Below are 25,037 nucleotides of genomic sequence, written 5' to 3' on the forward strand. Positions count from 1 at the left end.
TGCAGCATATACAAAACTGGCACACAATGAAGAAAGCTATTTTAAATCTTCTTTGATACATTAGTTTGCTGTGTAGATACAGGGAAAGGTGAGAGAGCGAGAGAGAGAGCACGATATCTGGTTTTCAACATTGCAATATACTGATATATCACAATGTCTGAAATAAGGGTGAAATAAGGGTATGACTTCATGGGTTTTCCCCCACATTGTGTTTTTTGCATAGCACACACACATACCATGACTCACAATATATATTGCCAGGTTAAAAATTATGTAACTAATATCACAATATGGACTTGAAACCAGTTTTGGATGATATATCACCCAGCCCTATACCTCATTCAACTTAGCGTGCAAGAGTGGCTTCACATCCGGCATATTGGTAGACATTAGGGGCAGCTGGTGCTTGGGGCAGGTGCTGGAGGGGCAGATCAGAATGTGGAGAAGGTCTAGGAAAGTAAGCGATTTAGCACCTCTGCAGGGTCTTGTGTCTTCCCTCCCACCCAGGCAGGCACTGAGATGGCACCATCAAGGAGTCTGAGTGTTTACTTAGCGGGTAATTTAAAAAAAAACAAGAATGCTGGGCGGGGTCAGTTTAGGGTGGAAGAACTGCAGAGGAGGACACTATCTCCTTTCGCAGGGCTGGCTCCACGAGGCATCTGGTTCAGTAGTTAGCAAGGCTTCAGTTGGCTTCCTTGGCCTTCATCTCCATCTTTAGATCACGTTGCCACTCAGCAGTGGGCTGCTTTCCCCACTGGCCCCCTGCCCAAAAGCCTGGCGTAGGAAGAGGCGTACAGTGGTACGGTCAGGTAACCAGCTGCTGGGAGAGGTGCTGGCTGATGTCGCAGCACGGAGGGGTGTGTATTTCATATGCCTGTAGTGGAAGAAAACGGTGACAGTAAAATATTTAGTGAGCCACAGTTTTCTAGCTTGGTTTGTTCATTGTTTCACCTCTTCGTTCAGCAAAGTAGGTGGATTTCGGCCACATAGGCTTGATCTACATGCCATCCATGTCTCTGCTCAGAAGACTTTGGGCAATGGAGAGCTCAATGCTACTGAGTTGGCCATTCAAAGTGGTTAGTTTGAGGTTGGGATGGATTGACAAGGATGGAAGACAAAGTACTGCGGGGAGCAATGACAGGTGAACTGTGGTAAGGTAGAAATGGTTTGTGTGCAGAGGGAAGAAAAAAACTGACTTAGTTGAAGCCTTGGAGAGTAGACTGACTATCTGCCCACAAGCTTTGAATGCAATGAACGTTCACTTTGGGGAGCTTTCCCATTCAACTGGCATGCTTTGCTATTTGCTAGAGCAGAAAGGTTTACAAGTTTTACAACCACCAGGGCTACTCTGGCTGGCTTTGGTCAGCTCGCCTCACTTTTGTGCTGTAGTTTCCCCCAATATGAGGTGGAAGAAGTCGTGTTAAAGAGGCATCATGCCTGGAAGAGCCCATGTGTTGCATGGAGGCTCTGGCACTTCCAGTTAGAGGAGCAGGAATGGGCCATGTTGGGCTCTAACTCCTATCAGCCTCCATCAAGCACGTCCAGTGGTCAAAGGTGACTGGAGTCATAGTCAAAAGCACAGGAAGCAGAGCTAGGGAAATCTTCTGCCTGATACTGGCCATCACTGTTGCCCAAGATTGGACTACGATTCCCATCATCCCTGCTAGCTAGGGATGATGGGAGTTGTAGCCCCAAAACAGCTGGAGACCCAAGTTTGGGAAATTCTGGCCTAGGTGGACTCGTGGGCTAGTTCAATATAAGTCAGTTGTAAATGTTCAAGAGACCAGCCACCTCCCTGTGTTAGGTCCCACCCAAATGCCATAAGGCAGAGACAGCCAATATAGTGGCTTCAATATGTAGTTGGACTACAACTCCCATTGCCCCTGACCAGCTGAGGATGCTGGGTGGAGTGCAAGAACATCTGAAGGGCACCACCTTGGCTAACCCCCTGCAGGAAGGATTTGATTGCTGTTAGGGGGCCGCCGGATTTACAGGCCTCTGGATCCTTCCCAGCTAGAGAAGGATGTGGTTAATAGGGCAGGCCTTGGCAAAATGCCTCCGTTCTCGGTGGAGAGGCTTTAACCAGCCCTACAACATTCCACTAGCTTCTGGACCGACACACTTTCTTGTTCCTCAGCTGACTATAGGCTCCCATGCGGCTCACCTGTAGGTATAGGCAACAGCCCCTAAGGCAGCAGCGACCAGCACCACTCCAACAACTAGTGCAATTTGGGCTGAGCCTGAAGTTCTTGCTGCTGGAGAAGAGAAGAGAAATTAATGTCTGCCCATTCAGCGAGAGAAAGAGAGGAGCGCACCATCTTTCCTTGGGGAACATGGATCAACCCTCAGGCTAGTCTCAGAAGGCATCTCTGCAGCTGCTCTGATAACGCATGCCATCAAAGAGCACGAAACACAGGGAGGCCACCCTCCTCCCCCTGGCCCATCCCCTTGCCTTTCCAGGATGCTGAGAGCAGGGATAGGCACACCATCGCTGATACTACAGGGAGAAACTGATGGGAGAGTTGTCTTCCTCTGCAAACCCCCCAAGAAGTCCTAAGCGTCAGGAGCAGAGAGAGCTCTTTGCCTCCCTGAGGTTTGGTCCTTACCCTGGATGCTGACTTGGGTGCTGGCCACAGCCAGGCTGTTGGCATCAGCCAGGGAGATGTTGACACAGTAGATGCCAGACTGGTTGAAGGCCTGGCGCAGAACCAGCTGGCAGTCGGGGCTGGGCTGGGCCGGGATGCACACAGTCTCCTGGGCTGTCAAGCAATCTGGGTCCGAGATGGTTGTGCAGACTTGCTCAGGGAGGCTGCAAGCAGGACAAGGCTATTTCGTTCAGGTGTTGGGAGTCAGTCCTCTCTCCCTCCCATGACCACAGCATTCTCTGGGTCAGTGCTCTCCCTTTCTAGTATTGGTGCAGCTTCACTGTGGCTACCCTCCCTCTCCCAGCTTCCCAAGGGACTGTCAAGTGTGTTCCAACAAGTCACACACACGAACAGCACACATCCATGCTGCTCAGAGCTCCTTTGGCCCTGTTCCTAACTTCCTTTCATTCTCCTCTAGTCCAGGGCTCCCTCCCAATGCCATTTCAATTGCGCGTTCACAGTGATGCATGCATGTGATGGTGTTGACATGCTCCTGCTTTAAACACTACAAAAACCTGGGGGTTAGACATGCTGCTTTGCTTCCAAGTGGTCCATGCCCCTTAACATCCTGCAGAGATGCTATAACACTTCATACCACAAATGCTCTGGCATTTTCCTTATGATTTTCCTGTGCCACAGCATGGGACCGTCCCTCCAGGTAGCACTTTACAACTTCACTGGGGAAGCATCACCAGACAACAAATAAAGTGAAATGGTCTGTGGGGCAGTCCGGTATAAATCCACCGTTCATGCACTATTATTGCATCAATGACATTTTGCAGAATAACTGCCCCCCCCCCCAAACACCTATCTTGAAACAGCCCAACTCTACTTCCCCAGTGCTTCAGCCCATCATTTTTCAGCGGGAAAATGGAAGACCTTGGAGCCAGACCAAAAGAGGCTACTCCTACTTATGCAACCTACCTTCCTTGGCACGTCACTGTGAGATCTACTGTGTTCTCAGCAACGGCTGACACCAGTGGCACCACCTCCACAATTTCAACACCTTCAATGCCCTCTGCAATAAAGGAGAACAAGGATGTGCCTCTTTCTTGTTCTCCCTCTCGCCCTCCTTTCATTCCCTAGTTCTGACTGGGGTCCACCCCCAACTCTGCTTGCAGAGAATCAACACTAGAAGCAAGGGAAGTTTGGGAGATCTTTTGAAGGTGAGTTGAAAACGTGGGACGCCCAAAAGAAGAGGCACCAAACTCAGCTGCACAGGGGAGATGGATCTGCCTACCAGCAGAGTTGGGTACATTTTGAGATTTATTAGTTTTTAGAACCAGAATGGAAATTATTTACACCCAGCCTCACATCTTCGTTCTTGCATCTAGCCACAAAGATTGCCACTTGGATCAACCTCCATCCTCTTCTGGGGAGCCCAGTGCTCTGTCACACTCCTTTGGCAGCTGTGAGGCTGAAGGTTTTGGTACTTGCAAATTGGTCTTAATTTGGAAACTAGAAGCCTCTTCATTTAAATTAGGGGTGAGTAATCCCAAGTATTTTTGGAATCACAGCTCCCATCTGCAGGGTCAATGGCCGCAGATTATGAGAACTGTAGTTCAACAATATCTGGAAGGGTAAAGGTAAAGGGACCCCTGACCATTAGGTCCAGTCGTGGCCGACTCTGGGGTTGCGGTGCTCATCTCGCTTTATTGGCCGAGGGAGCTGGCGTACAGCTTCCGGGTCATGTGGCCAGCATGACTAAGCCGCTTCTGGCAAACCAGAGCAGCGCATGGAAACACCATTTACCTTCCCGGCAGAGCAGTACCTGTTTATCTACTTGCACTTTGATGTGCTTTCGAACTGCTAGGTTGGCAGGAGCAGGGACCGAGCAATGGGAGCTCACCCCGTTGCAGGGATTCAAACCGCTGACCTTCTGATCGGCAAGTCCTAGGCTCTGTCATTCCTGTTTTAGGCTCCACTGAGCACCATCTCCTTCCCTTAAAATTGCCCAATGTGAGCAACAGAGTTTAGTGGTCATCCTTGCGCACATCTTTCTCTCTCTCTCTCTCTCTCTCTCTCTCTCTCTCTCTCTCACACACACACACACACACACACACTGTCCCTAGGACTCACGGACAATGTCCAGGTTAGTTTCGAAGGTCCCATAGCGGTAGAGGAGGCAGCCAGCAGGTGCCTGGCGTTTCACCAAGACCTGGACCACTTCAGTCGCCACCGTTCCAGCGTCTGGGACGACGGACACAGTCAGGTCGATGGTTGCTGCATCTTCAGCGGCATCTGTTGGGAGAACAAGGCCAAAGGAACAATAACGCCTCCTTTCCTTCCCCCACTTTCTTCCCCCACCCCACAAAGCCTCGTGCTGCATGTGTCTCAAAAGCAGAGATCGCAGGAGGATAATAGCCGCAGGCAGTGGCTGAGCAAGCTGTGTTAATAGACACAAAGTGGTTCTTCCTCTCTATTGAGAGGATCTGAGAAGGCTGCAAGGACGTTTGTAGGTTTGCTGGGTAAGACGGACGAGGGGGTTCAAGGAGGACAATCTGCAAGGGAAGCTGGGCGCAGGATGAGCAACAGGAACACGAGAGCTGATCCGAATGGCAAGTGAGGCGTCCATGGGGAGAGGAGTGCCAGCCTCTCGAATGCTCGGTCCGAAATCCCAACTCTGCAAGGAGCTGGATCAGTTGGGGGAAGTTTTGCAGGTGCTCCAGTGTATCCACATCTTCAACAGAAAGGCTGGATTTGACCATCACGCAGCTTCATGCGAGTGACCTCAAATTGCTGCCGTCGCTGCCCATCTCCCATCCCTGAGCCCCGATTGGGATTCCCTCTGCCTTCAGCAAGGTCAACACGGCAAGCTATCCTCCGTTTGAGGGAAAGGGTAAAGACAGCCATGGTGAATAAGCATAGCTGGGTGTTTTGGGGCCCCGTGCCGAATCTCAAGCAAGGCAAGGAATCTCCTGCTAGACCTACCTGCCGCTGATGGAGAGAGCGGGGTGTCGGCCACACTAGGGAGTGTTGTCGATGCCCCAGGAAGCACAGTAGATGCCGCTGGAGACAAAACTGCAGGTGCCAGAGTGCCCGGGTCACCTTCGGGCGCCGCTGCGGAGGGAGAATCGGGCGCCACAGTGCCTGGCAGAGATGCAGCCACCGCAGTGGACACAGATGCAGAAGCCGTGGTGGCTGGGAGGGATGCTGCCGCTGCCGTGGCAACAGTTGCAGGGTCCGCAATGCCTGTAGCATCTTCAGCTGGGGCGAGGGAGGCATCGTTCACAGGCTCCACGGACGCTACGGCTAAATCTGCCCCTTCGGGCACAGCACTGACTTCTGTGACAGTGCCTGCAGTAGCTGCAGTGGCCACAGAACTAGTCTCGGGTTGTTGCTGAGTCGTCCCGGAGGCTGGGGCTGCACATGCAGAGAGAGAATGAGACGTAATACAGAAAATGTTCTAAGCATGCAGTTTTGCAAGAGTGTAGACCAGGGGTCAGCAACCTTTTCCAGCTGTGGGCTGGTCCACCATCCCTCAGACCATGTGGTGGGCCGGACTATATCTTGGGGGGGGGGGAAATAATGAACAAATTCCTTTGCCCCACAAATAAGATGCATTTTAAATAAAAGCACACCTTCTCATGTAAAAACACCAGGCAGGCCCCACAAATAACCCAGAGATGCATTTTAAATATAAGGACACATTCTACTCATGTAAAAACATGCTGATTCCTGGACCGTCCGCGGGCTGGATTGAGAAGGTGATTGGGCCGCATCCAGCCCATGGGTCTTAGGTTGCCTACCCCGGTGTAGACAAACTGCTTTCAGTAGCTGGTTCAAACAAAGACCACATGGGTCTGCAACAGGTTTAACAACACTTTTATGTGGCCATCTAAGTGAGGCCACAGAATAGCTCAGAAAATATGCCAGATCAAGGAATTGTAAACCTTGCTGCTCTCTTGTGCAAAGAACATCCCTTTAGCCTTGGTATACGCTGGCCATTGATGGACAGGCCAGCTGTTCTGAGCATCTGGGATGTGAGTAACACCCATCTATCAGGTTGAGGTCCAGGGCTGGTTTTGTCTGGGAGCTTTTGCACGCCTGGGGCAAAAGCAGAAGCAGTTTCTGGGGTTCAAGAGGTGGAATGAATACACTGGGTCTATCTCGAAGCACCCCGACTCCTGCTGTGGAATGGCATACTCTTCCTATATTGTGAACTATTTAGATCAGGCTTCCTCAACCTCGGCCCTCCAGATGTTTTGTGACTACAATTCCCATCATCCCTGACCACTGGTCCTGCTAGCAAGGGATCATGGGCGTTGTAGGCCAAAAACATCTGGAGGGCCGAGGCTGAGGAAGCCTGATTTAGATATTACCACCCTAGAATTAGTCAAAGTGAAAGGCAAGTAATCCTAAGTGTGAAAGTCGTGGACTCAGCACGACAGTGATATAGGTGGAACACCTGCCTTGACTCTCAAGACAGGAATACACAATGTCCTGCTGAGGATTTGCCAGGCAGGACTGGGGAATCTGTGTCCTTCAGAGGTTGTTGGCATCCAAAGCTTCAGCATTCATCACCAATTATCATGGGTGATGGGATACATAGTTTGACAGGATTTGGAGGGCCAGAGGTAGACCTCCCCTCCTTCAGGGCAAATCTAGGCATTGACTACTAAGCCTACTGAGCGTCACTGTCACCCAACGTGAACTGAGAATGAATCCCAGAAGATCATTACAGTGGTACCTCGGGTTACATACGCTTCAGGTTACAGACTCCGCTAACCCAGAAATAGTACCTCGGGTTAAGAACTTTGCTTCAGGATGAGAACAGAAATCAGACAGTGGCAGTGGTAGGCCCCATTAGCTAAAGTGGTGCTTCAGGTTAAGAACAGTTTCAGGTTAAGAACGGACCTCCAGAATTAAGTTCTTAACCCGAGGTACCACTGTAATGATGGACAGCTCATCTCTTTCAGGGACAGCTCTCCATCATTACTGACCCTCTGGTAATCTTCAGAGGCCCCTGCATTCCTCAGAACACAGGGTGAAAGCCTCTGTGTTACACAACCTCTGAATACCCTGCTGGGCCCCTCTAGTTCTTGTAGAGAAGGAGTCCTTCCCACCCACAAAAAAACTGCAGATCTTTGAAAGCAAAATAAATCGCACCAGGCACTCAAAACCTACATATCCAGATTTGTTTTTGAGATGCACAGTTTGCTCTCAGTGCAGAGTCTGAGTTGGCTTATTTGTACGCAAGTGGAGCTCACCTGCGTTGCTTACTAGTCGGGTTACAAGACCATATGACACCGGTCCTAAAAGACCTACATTGGCTCCCAGTAGGTTTCCGAGCACAATTCAAAGTGTTGGTGCTGACCTTTAAAGCCTTAAATGTCCTCGGCCCAGTATACCTGAAGGAGCGTCTCCACCCCATCGTTCAGCCTGGACACTGAGGTCCAGCTCCAAGGGCCTTCTGGCAGTTCCCTCACTGCGAGAAGTGAGGTTACAGGGAACCAGGCAGAGGGTCTTCTCGGTAGTGCCACCTGCCCTGTGGAACGCTCTCCCTTCAGATGCTGAGGAAATAAACAACTATCTGACTTTTCGTCTGAAGACTGCCCTGTTTAGGGAAGTTTTTAATGTTTTATCGTGTTTTTAATATTCTGTTGGGAGCCGCCCAGGACGCTGGAGAGACCCAGCCAGATGGGCGGAGTATAAGTAATAAATTATTATTGTTATACAGTGGTACCTCGGATTAAGTACTTAATTCGTTCCGGAGGTCCGTTCTTAACCTGAAACTGTTCTTAACCTGAAGCACCACTTTAGCTAATGGGGCCTCCTGCTGCCGCTGCGCCGCTGGAGCACGATTTCGGTTCTCATCCTGAAGCAAAGTTCTTAACCTGAGGTAATATTTCTGGGTTAGCGGAGTCTGTAACCTGAAGCGTATGTAACCTGAAGCATATGTAACCCGAGGTACCACTGTAGTTAGTAAAGGAGAAGCACCAGTACTTACCTGAGGTTGGGACACCCGCGGATCCTGACCCGGTTATGCTGCTGACGGTGGGCAAGGCCGCGGTGCCTTGGGCTGTCGTGCCACTCGGCACCGTGGTACCGCTCGGGTCTGCCGTGGGGGCAATGGATGGCTCCTCCGTGGTGCTGCTTCCGCAATCGGCCAAGGGAATGGCGGCCTGGAGGATGACGCGAGGGCTGAAGGTGCCGGCGGCAAGGTAAGTGTGGGTGACCATGGCGGCCCGGGATATCAGAGTCCCGCTCTGATCGCCAAAATCCCAGGAGTAGGAGATGTCGGCGTCACGCAGGTATTGGCTGGGGTCGTGGAGGCGCACTCCAAATGCAATGGCCCGGTTGCGCACAAAGCGCCCGTCGGTCCCGTCGACATCCAGCACTTGTGCGATGTCCACGTTGAACGGGATCTGGTCTGGGAAGCAGAGCAGAGGGTCAGCTACGCGCATGGAAGTAAGGCAAGAGAGGGCAGCAGATGGAGAACTAACACCGTCCCCCCCCCCGCCCACGAATCACACTTGGTCTGCTCCGTGCTTGCTTAACCAGCCTCTCCTGATGGTCCTCAGTGGCTCCTGAGCTATCAACCTGCCCTACAGCCAGTGTTTCCGTCACAAGAGCAACTCAGCCCTCCTAGTTTTTGTGATGCACCCGTTAGCTACTGTTTTAGATGGGTTTGTAGGGAGGTAAGATTTGCCAATTATTTTTTTACTGATTTTCCGCAACTTTTAACAAATTGCCACCAAATTACCGTATTTTTCGCTCTATAACACGCACCCGACCATAACACGCACATAGTTTTTAGAGGAGGAAAATCCGTAGGCATGCCACCCGTAGGCATTCCCTCCATAACACGCACAGACATTTCCCCTTACTTTTTAGGAGGAAAAAAGTGAGTGTTATGGTGCAAAAAATACGGTAATACAAATTTAATACCAATTTAAAAGCTGATTTCCCAGGCCCCACCCCCCGATATTTCTTCTTTTTCCTCCCTCTCATACTGCTCCAAGTATCTTACCCACCTTTCATTTCAAAATTCACTACAGTGGTACCTCGGGTTAAGTACTTAATTCGTTCCAGAGGTCCGTTCTTAACCTGAAACTGTTCTTAATCTGAAGCACCACTTTAGCTAATGGGGCCTCCCGCTGCCGCTGCACTGCAGGAGCACGATTTCTGTTCTCATCCTGAAGCAAAGTTCTTAACCCGAGGTACTATTTCTGGGTTAGCGGAGTCTGTAACCTGAAGCGTATGTAACCTGAGGTACCACTGTAATCTGTTCTCCCCACACATAAACTGTACAAGTTCCAATTTCTGCTATGATTCTTGTACCTTGTTATAGCCTATCCATTGTACCTTGTTACAACCTATCCACAAAATACCTATTTGAGTACAGCAAATCCTCTCTTATCTGTCTATAATCATCATTACTCCATTTTAAAACCATTTCCCTTCGATACCTCTGGGGCAACGCTCTACCTGAAAAAAAACCACAGATCTATCTCCTTCTTTTTTTTACTGTTACCTCTCCTGCGGGGAGGTAAGTTTTGTTGGAGTCCAGGGGTTGAGCTTGTGAACTGCATTAAGGGCCCCTTACTTTCCTGCTGCCTCCATGATTCAAACACTGCTTCCCCACCCACAGCAAAAGAGCCCGCTCACCCAGACCTACCAGTGATGCTGAACTCTGAAGAGGTGCTACCGATAGGGATGAATTTCTCACGTCCCCGGTAGTGATAGACTTCCACTTCCATGGTGTAGGAGCCCAGGGGTACATCGGCTGTCTCAACAGTCAGCAGGGACGAGGGGCCATCTACCACCTGCCAATACCGCCCTGCAACCAACAATACACAGGGTGGTGATATACTAGCAAAATGCAAAGTCACACACAAAAATATCACCGAGGGCAATCACTCCTTAATGAGTATAAACAAGAAAACAAATAAATTGTAGAATAAGTCTTTTCCTTTACGGTCACTCATGTAGTTGGCAGAAGCAGCATCGACTCTCGAGTCAACAGTAAGGTAAAGGGACCCCTGACCATTAGGTCCAGTCGTGGCCGACTCTGGGGTTGCGGTGCTCATCTCGCTTTATTGGCCAAGGGAGCCAATACAGCTTCCGGGTCGTGGCCAGCATGACTAAGCCGCTTCTGGCGTACCAGAGCAGCACACGGAAACACCGTTTACCTTCCCGCCGGAGCGGTACCTATTTAACTACTTGCATTTTGACGTGCTTTTGAACTTCTAGGTTGGCAGGAGCAGGGACCGAGCAACGGGAGCTCACAGCGTCATGGGGATTTGAACTGCCAACCTTCTGATCGGCAAGTCCTAGGCTCTGTGGTGTAACCCACAGTGCCACCCGCGTCCCTTTGAGTCAACACTGTTCCGGTGCAATTAGTGTTTCTCCTCACCCAGGGGCTTAATCATCGAGTTGTACAGTGAAGTCTAAGCAGTATACAATCAGAAAAGTGGGAGAATCTATCCATATACGCAATTCTCCCAAGGGAAGAACAGAAAGAGGCCCTCCAACCTTCTGTTTGTTAGCCTTCCTATAGGCAGGGCGATTACAGTGGGCAAAGGAGTGCAGGATGCGACGACCCCACAAGGGAGGTGGCTGCAATGAGGAAATTTGTCCTGGTGCAGTTTGAAATGCAATGATGCTGAACCCTGCAGTATTTTAAGTTTTGATGACCCAGACAGTCACATATCAAAAGACTCTCCAACTTGCACTGAAAGAGGGGCTATAGCTCAGTGGGTCTCCTAACAACTCTCAGCACCCTTAACAAACTACACTTCCCAGAATTCTTTGGGGAGGAGCCGTTTAAAGTGGTATTGTCATGTTTTAAAGCTATAGCACAGATGGGGCCCAATGGACAGCGTGGACAATGGTGAGAGGTGATGGAAGTTGCAATTCCAGCAACATCTGCAGGGCACCATGTTGGCTATCCCTGCGCTAAGAGGTGGCCCCGGGACTTCCATGTGCAAGGAAGCCGTCCCTTATCAGCCAGGAAGCAGGCGCTTACCCCACGCCTGCCAGACGTAGACGAACTTGCCACGCTTGCGGCGGTCGCTCTGGGAGAAGGGCTGCCCATCAGGGAAGAAGCAGTCCGAGTTGTCAGTCTCCTGATTGGGGAAAACAGGTTCTCCTTGCGTCACACGGGTACCTGCAAGGCAAGAATAGGAAACGTAAGTGCCAAGACCTTGAGGCCCTGGGTGCAGGAGCACCCACAAAATTCCTCATGAAGGGGCTGGGCACCCACAAATTTTGGTGCACACAGCAAAATAAATCGCACCAGGCACTCAAAAGATACATATCCAGATTTGTTTTTGAGATGCAGTTTGCTCTCAGCGAAGAGTCTGAGTGGAGCTCACATGTGTTGCTTAATAGACAGGTTACAAGACCGTATAACACCGGTCCTGAAAGACCTAGATTGGCTCCCAGTACGTTTCTGAGCACAATTCAAAGTGTTGGTGCTGACCTTTAAAGCCCTAAACGACCTCGGCCCAGTATACCTGAAGGAGTGTCTCTACCCCCATCGCTCAGCCTGGACACTGAGGTCTAGCTCCGAGGGCCTTCTGGCGGTTCCCTCACTGCGAGAAGTGAGGTGACAGGGAACCAGGCACAGGGCCTTCTCAGTAGTGGCACCCACCCTGTGGAACACCCTCCCATCAGATGCCAAGGAAATAAACAACTATCTGACTTTTAGAAGACATCTGAAGGCAGCCCTGTTTAGGGAAGTTTTTGATATTTGATGTTTTATTATGTTTTTAATGTTCTGTTGGGAGCCGCCCAGAGTGGCTGGGTAGAAATATATATAATTGCACCCAGAGGCCCAGGCACCCACGGTTGTGGGGCCAAGCCAGCACTCCTGATAGGAAAGATGAGAGGGAGGAAGAGAGGCATCGGTGCCTCTGCAGGGACTTCAGCTCACCATTTATGGTGCAGTTCTGGGTCCACACGATGCTTCCGTCTGGTAGAACCGTCTGGTTGCCAGGGAAGCGCAGGGCAATGCTGAACGTGGCTTTGGCACCTGTTATAGTTGGGGCATCGTTGCTGATGTCAAACGTCACATCGCCTCCTGGATGGGGGGAGAGAAAAGAAAGGGGTCAACGTCCCTCAGAACTCTTGGGGTTGAGGCCCAGAAGTCGTCTCAACCTGTAGGGTTTCTTTCTTATGGGTAACTGGAAGGCCTATGTCCTTGGTTCAGAGTTAGTCCTCACCTCTCCAGCAGTTCCTCTGCCTGGCGTCTCCCTGCCTCCACTGTGGGTAAAGTCTGGAGTTCCAAGTCTTGTAGGAAGAGTGTTTCTGGCTCCAGTTTTGTCCCCACCTGTTGCTCCTGTTCCTGACCCCGGCCCCTAAAAGAAAGAGAAGAGCAGGGGGGTCAAGCTGTTTTCTGGCGCGTGGTCTCCAACACGTCGCTTATGAAAAGGGGCGCTCTTGAGAAGCGTGCAAAGGGTTGGAGTTGCAAAATTTACATTCCGTAACAACTCAGTTAAAGCTTAAATGTTTGCAGAGGGATGCACACCAGCAGCAGTATGGTAATTGCCGACTACAGAATCATAGCATGGGTGAATAAAATGACAATGTCACAAAGCTTCAACGTATGCAGGATGAGAGCACTGATCAATCACAGCAGAGATTGCAATGGTTTTCATTGGGCTCTGCAGACGCCCTTTTTATTATACATTCATTTGTGCTCTTGATTGTGGCACTTAGGTGGTTTATACATGAGCCCACCTTCAATACTGTTTGCTAGTTACAGGTAGGTAGCCGTGTTGGTCTGCCGTAGTCGAAACAAAATAAAAAAATTCCTTCCAGTAGCACCTTAGGTAAAGGTAAAGGGACCTCTGACCATTGGCTCCAGTCATGGCCGACTCTGGGGTTGCGGTGCTCATCTCGCTCTACTGGCCAAGGGAGCCGGGGTCATGTGGCCAGCATGACTAAGCCGCTTCTGGCGAACCAGAGCAGCGCATGGAAACGCCGTTTACCTTCCCGCCAGAGCGGTCCCTATTTATCTACTTGCACTTTGACGTGCTTCGAACTGCTAGGTTGGCAGGAGCAGGGACCAAGCAACGGGAGCTCACCCCATTGCGGGGATTCGAACCGCCGACCTTCTGATCGGCAAGCCCTAGGCTCTGTGGTTTAACCCACAGCGCCACCCGCGTCCCTAGAGACCAACTAAGTTTGTTATGAGTATGAGCTTTCGTGTGCATGTGCACTTGTTATTGGTATGAGCTTTTGTGTGCATGCACACAAAAGCTCATACCAATAACAAACTTAGTTGGTCTCTAAGGTGCTACTGGAAGGATTTTTTAAAAAAAAATTGTTTCGAATACTGTTTGCGTCTGCAAAGGATTTGGGGGCAGATATACAACTTCATTTCCATTTAGTGCATGTCTTGTATTTTCCTGCTGAATGCCTGTAATAGTTCATACCGCAAATGTTCCGAATTTAATGTTTGTCCTGCTTTTATCGTGCTATGGTGCAAGAGTGCCCCCCCTCCGGATGGCAATTATGCAATAACATGGGGGAGGGAACCCCAGTACCCACTGCTTCAGGCAGCTGTCTGCTTAATGGCAGAGCCAGCCCCGATTACCAGCTGAAGATTATTAAAGTCCAGAGTACAACATTACCTAACAACACCCCCAATTCATTGTTCCAAGCCAGGATTTTAGAGCACGTGAAGAATTGCGGCCCAGTCAATCCCAGGTCTTTGACTGCACTGAGGGATGAGTGGGTTTGACTGGATTAATCGCTGAGACCCACAGCATTAAAGCGCACCAGTCTGTGCTCACCAGTCTGAAAATCTTCCGGCTTGGGGGTCTTCTCTTTCCAAGGATCCCAGTATAACAGAAAGGTAGAAAGTCCTCTAAAGGGCTGCTGGCAGCTGTCCTCCTCCTCTCCCAGCATCTTATGGCAGATGCTCAAGAGCATTAGTATTATTATTATTAAAAATTGTATACCACCCTATACCCACAGGTCTCATGGCGGTTAACAGGATAAAATCACAAACACAAAATAACCAAAACAAAAACAATCCAATTAACCTCCCTCCCTCCCAACATTTTAAAGGGCATCGGATGTCAAGATTTAAACATCCTTAAAATATCAAAGGACTCCCCTTCTTCTCTTTCCATGGTTCATTCTGCATATCATAAATCCCTGCATAGTTTACATAAATTAAACCATTCAGTATTCCATTATTACATCCATCAAAACCTATTTACACTGTTGAATTGGTCTTAATGCCGCCAACGTTTTCAAGTATACAGTTTCCCCTCCATATGTTCAATACACATTATCCAGTCTTTTCTGAATGTATGTTCTTCTTGTTCTCTTATTCTTTGTTGTTGTTTCATGCAGCTTCATGAATATATATATATATGTTGTTGTTGTTGTTGTTTAGTCGTTTAGTCGTGTCCGACTCTTCGTGACCCCATGGACCAGAGCATGCCAGGCACTCCCGTCTTCCACTGCCTCCCGCAGTTTGGTCAAACCCATGCTGTCCAACCATCTCGTCCTCTGTCGTCCCCTTCTCCTTCTGCCCTCCATCTTTCCCAACATCAGGGTTTTTTCCAGGGAGTCTTCTCTTCTCATGAGATGGCCAAAGTATTGGAGCCTCAGCTTCAGGACCTGTCCTTCCAGTGAGCACTCAGGGCTGATTTCCTTAAGAATGGATGCGTTTGATCTTCTTGCAGTCCATGGGACTCTCAAGAGTCTCCTCCAGCACCATAATTCAAAGGCATCAATTCTTCGGTGATCAGCCTTCTTTATGGTCCAGCTCTCACTTCCATAGCTTTAACTATACGGACCTTTGTTGGCAAGGTGATGTCTCTGCTTTTCTAGCATTCTCTTATTATAGCACGTCATTCTAGTATATGTTAAGTCCGCAAACTGCGCAGATTCCATCAGCATTTCAAGCACACTCACAAAACGCCTTTCCACATGGGCACTGCAAGTTGCAATGGAGTTGCTAGCGGGTGCAAAAGGCAATTGCATTTCCCTCAAGGTAAAATGTTAAAGACTGAGCAGTTCCCTCTACTATGGAAGCTTGGCTGGGGGTGGGGTGGGGGACAGGAAGAGAAGTTTGCATTCTTCACAACCACTAATGGCTGCATGTTCTTTCCACCGTAGAGCAATCATCTGGAAAAGTCCTCGGACACCCTCTTTGCAAATGTCGGCCGCTCTTCCCCTGCCCCCCCCCAGGGGATCCTCATCAGATACACGGATGCTCCCTAACCTCCAATTACTTCTCGGTCGTCTTTTGGTGACTTAAAATCTAAGTCTTAAATGGTGAGCTTCCTTGCCACTTCCATAATCTACACAGCACATAGCAATTCCACAGAATTTTAAAAATTGGGTGATCATGCTGGATACCCCTTACTCTTTCAGTGCACTTAATTTATGTGCGCATCTGGGATTCGCTGTACGGCATTCGCAATACAGCAATTACGCCTTTTCCTGCTGACTGTCCATTGCTGCAGTATGGAGATCGCCTGCTCAGTGTTTGCTCAGCCGACCACCCAACCAAGCCCTGCTCTGGGGTGTTCCATTCCATAACTGAGCATGATTCCCTCCCCTCTAGAGGCAATTTTTATTAATTATTTTTTCCTCAAGCCTGTGGGTACTCCTCTCTTGTGGGTAGATGCTGCCATTTTGGTGCCATGAGAACTGGCGCTCGCCTCTGAACGCTGGAATTAGAGGGAATATTGGCGACAAAATAATACTACAGCTTCACAGAAAAAGGTGCTGGCTAAATGATACACAGGTGATCCTTAAGGCCAAATAAATTGGCTAAGGTGTATAAAGATTGTGTCAGGCAAATGTTGGAAATTTAAACATACTGAAAGGTCTTTTCCCCCCATTTGGGATGGACATGTGCAAAAGCTAAGGGGGTTGCGAAATGATACGTAACGAAATGAAGAAAATGATAAAATTGGCTCCCCCCAAAAAAACAACAACCCTGAAGCATTCCTTTTAGGGATAATAGGAACGGATGTCCAAAAGAAGACAATTAAATTACAGTGGTGCCTCAGGTTAAGTACTTAATTTGTTCCAGAGGTCCGTACTTAACCTGAAACTGTTCTTAACCTAAATCACCACTTTAGCTAATGGGGCCTCCTGCTGCTGTCGTGCCGCCAGAGCACGATTTCTGTTCTCATCCTGAAGCAAAGTTCTTAACCCGAGGTACTATTTCTGGGTTAGCGGAGTCTGTAACCTGAAGCGTATGTAACCTGAGGTACCACTGTATTTATGCGCGCAACAACAACAACAGCCAGAATCCTATTTACACAGAAATGGAAGGAAGGAAGAAGTTCCAACCAAGGAGGAATGGATCTTAAAGAAAGGACTACACGGAAACGGTAAAATCGACAGCGAGATCAAAGCGATTAACTTTTTACGGAAGAGTGGAGACCCGTTTTGGACTATCTGAGGAAGTATTACAGTCCAAGGAAGTCGTGACTGAGCAGGATTCGAACTCTAAGCAGCGGAAGGGAAACGACAGCAATTGTAACAGAGGAAATAAGCACGAGATCTAAATATGTTACACAATGAAAAGGGTGGGAACCAAAACATCATGGAGGGTAAAGGGTGGGAAGTCTAAACTGTTCAGGGAAATTTGTATTAAAGTTGAAGTTGATTTGTTAAAATTCAGCTCAATGTTTAAAAAAGATAAGCGTGGCACTTCTCAGTCCAGCCGCTCTGTGATATATTCAAATCTCTCAGCTGCTAATGCATCTGGACAACACAGCTTGCCACCCCTTCCCAAATCTAAATGGACATTCATCTTTACAGTAGTACCTCAGGTTAAGTACTTAATTCGTTCCAGAGGTCCGTTCTTAACCTGAAACTGTTCTTAACCTGAAGCACCACTTTAGCTAATGAGGCCTCCCGCTGCTGGAGCACGATTTCCGTTCTCATCCTGAAGCAAAGTTCTTAACCTGAAGCACTATTTCTGGGTTAGCAGAGTCTGTGACTGAAGTGTCTGTAACCTGAAGCGTATGTAACCTGAGGTACCACTGTACTTTCCGCCAGGCCCCGGGAGCAGACGACAACCTCCCCACATTATGCAAGCAAACCACTCTTTGCCAGCTTTCTTTTATGTGTGAGCTTCCGGCTGGAGGTTGCCGATCCAGACTCTCGTAGCCTGTGCCTTGTCGACCCATCGTTCAGCTACAGAGCCCTGCCCTCAGCTGAGAGTCACATGAAAGAGCTTGGGCACAGCCTGCCAGGCCCCATGTGATGGGAGCCCCACGGCACTGTGAGGGCTGAGCCATCACATGCCGCCTGCACCCGCGGCAGTGGAGTAAAGTCCTGGGCTCCTTGCCATGAAAAGAAATGGAGGGGGAGAGAGTTCTGCAAAGGGCGGCGAGCTGGAAGGAGAATTCACTCCTTGAAACACAACTGGATGCAGATGCGATCAGAGAGGAGGGTGCGTCTGGCATCTCATGCACATGACTTCCCTGAGGATCATGGGAACTGTAGTTTACCTCTCGGAGAGCTACAATTCCCAGCGCCGTTAACAAATGATGGTTCCCAGGATCTTAAGTTAGAAAATAGTGGTTGGATTATACGATACGATACGATATCTTTATTGTCATTGTCCCATGCAGAACAATGAAATTGAAAAACTACATAAAACATTCAAAAACCCCTAAAAACTCTGAAACCCCATTTTAAAATACACTATACTATAGAGACCCCTTATGCTGTGTTTAGAACCAGAATTGCATTTGCGTAGAAACTGTTTCTCCTGGCCTTTATAACCCTATAACTTCTTCCAGAAGGCAGAAGCTGAAAGAGATCGTTTCCGGGGTGCGTACTATCCTGCACTATCTCTGCCGCTTTCTTATGGCACCTGACAGCATAGATTTGATCTAAGGTGGGAAGAGTGCACCCAATTATTTTCTCTGCCAGCCACCCCATCTGGCCCCATAGCCTTCCTCGTGTTTACCTCCTTTAATATTCGCCTCACTTCTCCCTCTTCCACCCTGGCAGCATTACCTGTAGGTAGTGACGCCAATAGCTCTGGCATCCTTGTTGGAGTCACTGTCATTCCGGATGGTCTTGGGTTTTAAGTTACACAGCCTGCTCTTCCCTTGTTGAAACTTTCATTTCCAGTCTCCAGATGGAGAGAAGGAATTGGGTAGAAAAACTTGCTGCCAAAAAAACCAGTCTAGAAATATATCAAGCTGTCCAATGAGCAGATCAGCCTCCCAGGCCATCTAGGCTCCATGCTAACTACACTGGTTGGCAGCTGCTTTCCTGAGCTTCATGCAAGAGTCTTCCCTGGTCCTACCTGAAGATGTTGGGGCATGAACCCAGGAGCTTTTGCATGGGATGAACTCTCTCTCCTCCTCGTTGGAGCCACATCCAGTGAATGCCAGGCCGCCCCGATTCTGGGCTTAGCCTTATGGTCTAAGGACCCTCGTACCTACGGGACCACCTCTCCCAGTATGCCTCACGGAGGACCTTAAGGTCCATAAATAGCAACACCCTAGAGGTCCCGGGCCCTAAGGAAGTTAGATGCAGAGCCAAGGCCTTTTCAACACTGGCTCCGGCCTGGTGGAACGCTCTGCCTCATGAGACCAGGGCCCTGCAGGATCTGATTTCTTTCCACAGGGCCTGTAAGACAGAGCTGTTCCGCCTGGCCTTTGGCTTGGAATCAACTTGATCCCCCCCCTCTTTCCTTTTCCCTTTCTCCTTCTGTGATGAAACTCCTATTTAATGACTTCCCTGGCTTTTTTCTGGCCCACATAGGACCAGTCTGAATAGTTGGCCTTGGTGAAGATTTGACGTTTTTATCCCCCAAAAGTTTTTGATTTGAGTTTCTATTGAAATGAGGCTGCATTTTAATGTTGTATTTTAATATTGTTTTTAATCAATTGTTTTATATCTGGTGTTAGCTGCCCTGAGCCCGGTCTTGGCTAGGGAGAGCCGGGTATAAATAATAATTATTATTATGGTCCATCTATTCCTTCATCCAGTTGTCAATGGTTATGGCAGCCCCTGACCTTTTACGATGCTGTATTATTTCCCACTCTGCCAGTGTGTAACAATAACGACATATGTCCTTCATAGCTGGAGGCTGGGGTGTAACAATTAAGGCCAATTTGGGCATTCCCAATTACTTTTCTTCTGAGACCTCCCACAAAACATTCTGGAGCACACTATCTATCCCCTACAACATCAGCTCTCAGTTTAGAAAGCGATACTGGAGATAAACCTGGGACAGACCAAAATGGTGTTAGGGACCGCTGTGGGGAAAGGGAGACTTAATCCACAGGATTGTGTCTGTTCACACTCTCCGTTTCCTCTAGTTTGCTATAAGCAGAAAAACCAGCAAGGACAGGTGCAACAGCCTAGGATTAGCATGACATAAGCGGCTGCACTGGTGCACAATCTGGATTCTGTGGCTCAACTGCGCATCATGCGCACAGCCTGCGCATAACTGATCTGATGCGGATGACACGGTCGCACTAAACTGACCAGAGATCGTGATTTTGCACCAGCGCAACGCACTGTGTTGCAAAAATGTATGTGTGCGCGCGAGAGAGGGAGAGAGAACAAGCTTTGAGATCTTTAATCTGGCCAAAGAATGTACGGCCATGCCCAGTGGCTGGGAGTTTCAAGCCGGCCAAATTTCACCTACAAAGTCTTCTCCCTCCTTAATGCAATTAGACCAGCTCCTAATGCGATCTGACTTCCAGCGCAGAGAGTCTCCATCGTTAAGTCTTCTCTGCATATCGAGCACAAATACACATTCCACATCCCAGACAGCCAGCAGCACCACAAGAGGATTAGAGGGGCGCGGGGTGGGTCTGGACCTCCCCGGCACAAATCCAGATCACCACGAGGTTTGGCTTTGCGGCTGTGTGTGTGTGCATATTCCTGCCTCTGCCGTAACCCATTAAGTCAATGAATACAATTAATGCCATTTCATAAGGCAGAGTGGTATCACTATTTTTTCTCTCCACACACTTGGATGGGTGGGAGCCAAAACAGCCCCCCAGAGAAGGGCTAATCCTCACGTGCCACCCGATTATGCCAGAAATGAGCTAACATTCAAAACTAGAGCCACACAAATTCAAAAGGCTTTTCTTTTTCAGGTCTGCATTCTTTTCTCCCATGGTTGGGCCTGCTAGAGCCCAGATTTGGATCACACATGCTCTGTAAATCTATCTATCATCTATCTATCTATCATCTATCTATCTATCTATCTATCTATCAATCATCTATCTGTCTATATTAGTGATGTATGGAAGTGAGAGCTGGACCATAAAGAAGGCTGATCGCTGAAGAATTGATGCCTTTGAATTATGGTGCTGGAGGAGACTCTTGAGAGTCCCATGGACTGCAAGAAGATCAAACCTATCCATTCTGAAGGAAATCAGCCCTGAGTGCTCACTGGAAGGACAGAGCCTGAAGCTGAGGCTCCAATACTTTGGCCACCTCATGAGAAGAGAAGACTCCCTGGAAAAGAACCTGATGTTGGGAAAGATGGAGGGCACAAGGAGAAGGGGACGACAGAGGACGAGATGGTTGGACAGTGTTCTTGAAGCTACCAGCATGGGTTTGACCAAGCTGCGGGAGGCAGTGGAAGACAGGAGTGCCTGGCGTGCTCTGGTCCAGGGAGTCACGAAGAGTCAGACACGACTAAACAACAACAACAACAACATATATATATATATATATATATATATATATATATATATATATATATGTATATTCATGCAGCTGCTACCTGCATGGAAGTTGTTGCATCTAGTTTGGCTTGTAGCTCCAGAAAGTTGTCTTGATCTTGGAGGTAAAATTACAGTAGTTGTTCCTAGGCAGACCCACGGCACACATTTATAGCACATCCAATACACATGACTTCTCCGCCCCAAGGGATCCTGGGAACTGTAGTTCCACCCGCACAGAGCTACAATTCCCAGCACCTTTAGCACATGACTGTTCTCAGGGTTCTTTGCAGGGACGCCATGTGCTTTAAAGGGGTGTTGAATACGCTTTAAATGTGGGGTGCCCAGAATAAATAAATGGTTTATTTCAAAGGGCCTTTCGATAAACATTTGTAAGCTTTGAAATTGTTTATGCCAAAGGACCTGCAGCTCTAACTCAGTGGAAAGCGGCTTTCGAACAGGCTTCTCTCAGAGACTTCCCAATCTGAGAATTCCAATTAAAAAACGTGCAAAAGACTTTTAGGCTTGCATTCCTTCAGAGAACCTTGCACAGAAGTAAAATAATGGAGACACACACAAATGCATTGGCATTTATGGCATTACAAAGCAGATCTGAGTCTCTCTTGCACTGTTTGTGTCCCATTTGAATGCTGTAAGAAGGAATTTGGCATGTAGGCTTTTATTTTGTGTTCGGAGCCGATTTAAAACCAAGCTTACTTAAGCCTCACAAATGCCCTTTGCTGGGGATCTTTTGCCTAATTTTTCTCCCACTCTTATTGCAGTGCAGTGGGAATCAAAATACGTGCTTGCACAAAAAATCAATGCAGATGCAAAAGAACAATGATTTGAGGAGCAGGGAAAAGTAGTTGCAGCGTGACAGCAAATAGAACACAAAGGAAAACGAATAAGGTATCGAGAGGTGCATAATTCGCGTGCGGCAACATACAAGCAAGTTTCACGCTCCTTTGATCCTTACGCTGTATAGTTTCCTTTGCATATTCTCTCCTATGCTGCTTACATGTGTTATGATATTATAAACGTTAATCACTCGGCAGGCAGGTTGGGCTACAAAGACGAATCCATCAATTAACAGCTTAGAGCCAAGTGGCTGCTTTGCTTCTTGTGCTTCTACAGGATGAAAATAAGAAATGTAGCCTCTGTAGCCTTGTAATAACAGTGTGGGAGCAGGCACTGTCCTCCACGCAGATGTGCTCATGGGACACATACCTGGGCTAGAGTTAGGACTCTTCAGTTTCCGGGTCCAATATTTAACCAGACGGATTCTGCAAAATCAATTCCAGCACTCAAGAACCCCTCCATGTGATAGAGGTCAGTCTAACTGATGAAACAGCCAGTAAAATAAATGGTTATCATTTGCCGTATAAGGAAAAACTGGACTGTACTTACTGTGTTGAGCCGTAGCTACGGCCAGAAGGGCCCCAATCACAACCCACAGGTACCAGGTCTGTGGCATCTTAGCTCTTCGAGTTCTTTGTAGCCTCCTGAGCTTCTAGAGGCGAAGGAGTGGAGTAGAGAGCTGGGGGCATATAAGAAAGGGAGCTCATTTGCATACACCCTCCCCTCCTCTGGGCGCGAAGGGCATCACTTTCTCTCCTCGCCTGCCCCCCTCCCCTTTCTAATAGCGGGGAGCCATGGGATGTGTGTGACCTAAGTCACAAGTTTGCAGGGTGAACACAATGGGCCCCCCTTATGAGATTCCTTTGCTGGAAGTTCAGGGGAGGGGGTGGGCAAGGCTGAAACACTAGGGCTCCTTCAGGAGGGGGCGAGGGATGGAAGTATAATGAGAGAGAGAAGACAAGAGAGAGTGAAATTGCCAGTTATGCAACTTCATTAAAGGGTACCGGGGGGTGAGATTACAGGGCGCCTTCAGCTGCCTGGTGAACCCATTCACCTCTGGCTCCTTTTGCACCCAGCTCAAGAATAAGTGCAATGTTTGGTGGGCTCAGAAGGCCCAGAGCATGGGTAGGCAAACTAAGGCACGGGGGCCGGATCCGACCCAATCGCCCTCTCAATCCTGCCAGCGGACTGTCCGGGAATCAGTGTGCTTTTACTCGAGTAGAATGTGTCCTTTTATTTAAAATGCATCTCTGGGTTATTTGTGGGGCATAGGAATTCGTTCATTCCCCCCCCCCAATATAGTCCACCCCCCACACACATGGTCTGAGGGACGGTGGACTGGCCCACGGCTGAAAAAGTTTGCTGACCCCTGTTCTAGACCAAGGGTTGGCAAACTAAGACCCGGGGGCCAGATCCAGCCCAATCGCCTTCTAAATCTGGCCCGGGAATCAGTGTGCTTTTACATGAGTAGAATGTGTCCTTTTATTTAAAATGCATCTCTTGGTTATTTGTGAGGCATAGGAATTTGTTCATTTCCCCCCAAAAAATATAATCCGGCCCCCCACCAGGTCTGAGGGACAGTGGACTGGCCCCCTGCTGAAAATGTTTGCTGACCGCTGGCCCAGAGAAAGAAAAGCATACAAGTGATAACAAGCCATAGTAACAGGATAGCGAGGTGAACTGGACAGAAGCTTGGCTCTGTTTCCTGCTGAGGATAGGAAGGGAGCTTGCAAGGGTGTTCGAAGCAGTTGCACATTCTCTGTCTAACCTACCTCACAGGGTTTTGAGGAAACAAATGGGACAACTGCCCCCAATTGACAGTGCTTAGAAGTCTTTGGTGGAAGGGCAGGGTACCAATTTACTATGCAATTCTGTCATGGGGAAGACTTGGTATCTGAATTTGCTTGCTTTTCTCATCCCTCACTATTCTCTTTTCCTTTTGTATAGTTTCTATTAGATTGTGAGCCTGTGGGACTGGACTGTCCTAAATGCTAATCTGCACAGCACATTTTTTGCGCTGTGTAAGTGATAAAATAACAATAAGCAAACGAACTCACCCATTTCACAGTGGCTGCATATTTCCCTTTAATTTGTGGAATGCAATCTGCTCCTACTTGACTTTTTTTAATTGATAAGAATTTCCCTTAGATTTGAGAATGTTCCTGCTGCCAGGAGTCCTCATGACATAGCTGTGTACCATTCTAACTTCTTTAATTTGATCCTGCACCATTAAAATAAATAAATAGCATGTTTATTTTCTCTCTCTCTCCCATGTTTCATGTGAAACTTCTGAACTGCAACTTACTGAGAAGTATACTTCTGTTCATATGGATCTGAATATCGGCAATGGTTTCCTGTGTTAATTTACTGAGCAAAGCTAAAATGTTTTTTATTGCCAATTACTGCATTGCAAAAGGTCGCTGTGCTTATTCTGCACATGCATATTGTGTACTGCTTGTGGTTCATTGCCCATCAACTTGAACTTTTATGCTTTTTCTCCTTTTATACTAACATATACTCCCACTCAACTGTAGTCTGCAGTTCATGCATCCAAGGAACAATCAGATTAATAAATACTATAAAATCAATACTTCAATAAAGGTATTAATTTTAAAGGTGCCACAACAGTCTTTCGATACAGACACAAAGACTATCACACATCTTCACCTGATAAAGGGGGTTGCAGGCTTGGCTTTATGAAAGCGTATGCCATTACAGCCTAATCCAACGCGTTTGCTGGATGGCAATGACTTCCAGATAAATAGCCGTAAGAATGCAGTGTCATTCTTTCAGGTGCCAAACAGCTCTATTATCGTTTTTTTGCAAGACTCTTTCACGAGACTCTTATAGTTAGTGCTGTTTTTCTAGAAAAAGAGGTGCTGAATTCACCACGAACGCTTCC

General features: G+C 48.3%; 1 protein-coding gene across 2 annotated transcripts; it reads right to left on the reverse strand.

Annotated features, from left to right (window-relative positions):
* Positions 1–36: 36 nt before the first annotated feature.
* On the reverse strand, positions 37–22,834 carry PMEL (premelanosome protein). Of its 2 annotated transcripts, XM_053375257.1 has the most exons (12): positions 22,685–22,833; positions 12,815–12,949; positions 12,526–12,672; positions 11,617–11,757; positions 10,267–10,428; positions 8,596–9,018; positions 5,577–6,008; positions 4,725–4,886; positions 3,570–3,663; positions 2,607–2,809; positions 2,165–2,255; positions 37–874 (listed from the first exon to the last, which is right to left on the reverse strand). In XM_053375257.1, exons 1-12 carry the CDS (start codon positions 22,749–22,751, stop codon positions 715–717), a joined length of 2,217 nt encoding a protein of 738 aa, XP_053231232.1. In that variant the 5' UTR covers positions 22,752–22,833; the 3' UTR covers positions 37–714. The 2 variants fall into 2 exon arrangements, with proteins under 2 accessions (XP_053231232.1, XP_053231233.1); XM_053375258.1 differs by lacking the exon at positions 2,165–2,255 and having other exon boundaries at positions 766–874; positions 22,685–22,834.
* Positions 22,835–25,037: the final 2,203 nt, after the last annotated feature.

Source organism: Podarcis raffonei, chromosome 2 (genome assembly GCF_027172205.1).
Source record: "Podarcis raffonei isolate rPodRaf1 chromosome 2, rPodRaf1.pri, whole genome shotgun sequence".
NCBI classification, from domain to species: Eukaryota; Metazoa; Chordata; class Lepidosauria; order Squamata; family Lacertidae; genus Podarcis; species Podarcis raffonei.

Coding starts and splice junctions, on each gene's coding strand:
- PMEL (XM_053375257.1), bottom strand. CDS start 22,751: ATGCCACAGACCTGGTACCTGTGGGTTGTGATTGGGGCCCTTCTGGCC. Junction 12,673..12,814: donor GCAGAGGAACTGCTGGAGAG/GTGAGGACTAAC, acceptor CCCCCCATCCAG/GAGGCGATGTGACGTTTGAC. Junction 11,758..12,525: donor CCAGAACTGCACCATAAATG/GTGAGCTGAAGT, acceptor CTTGCCTTGCAG/GTACCCGTGTGACGCAAGGA.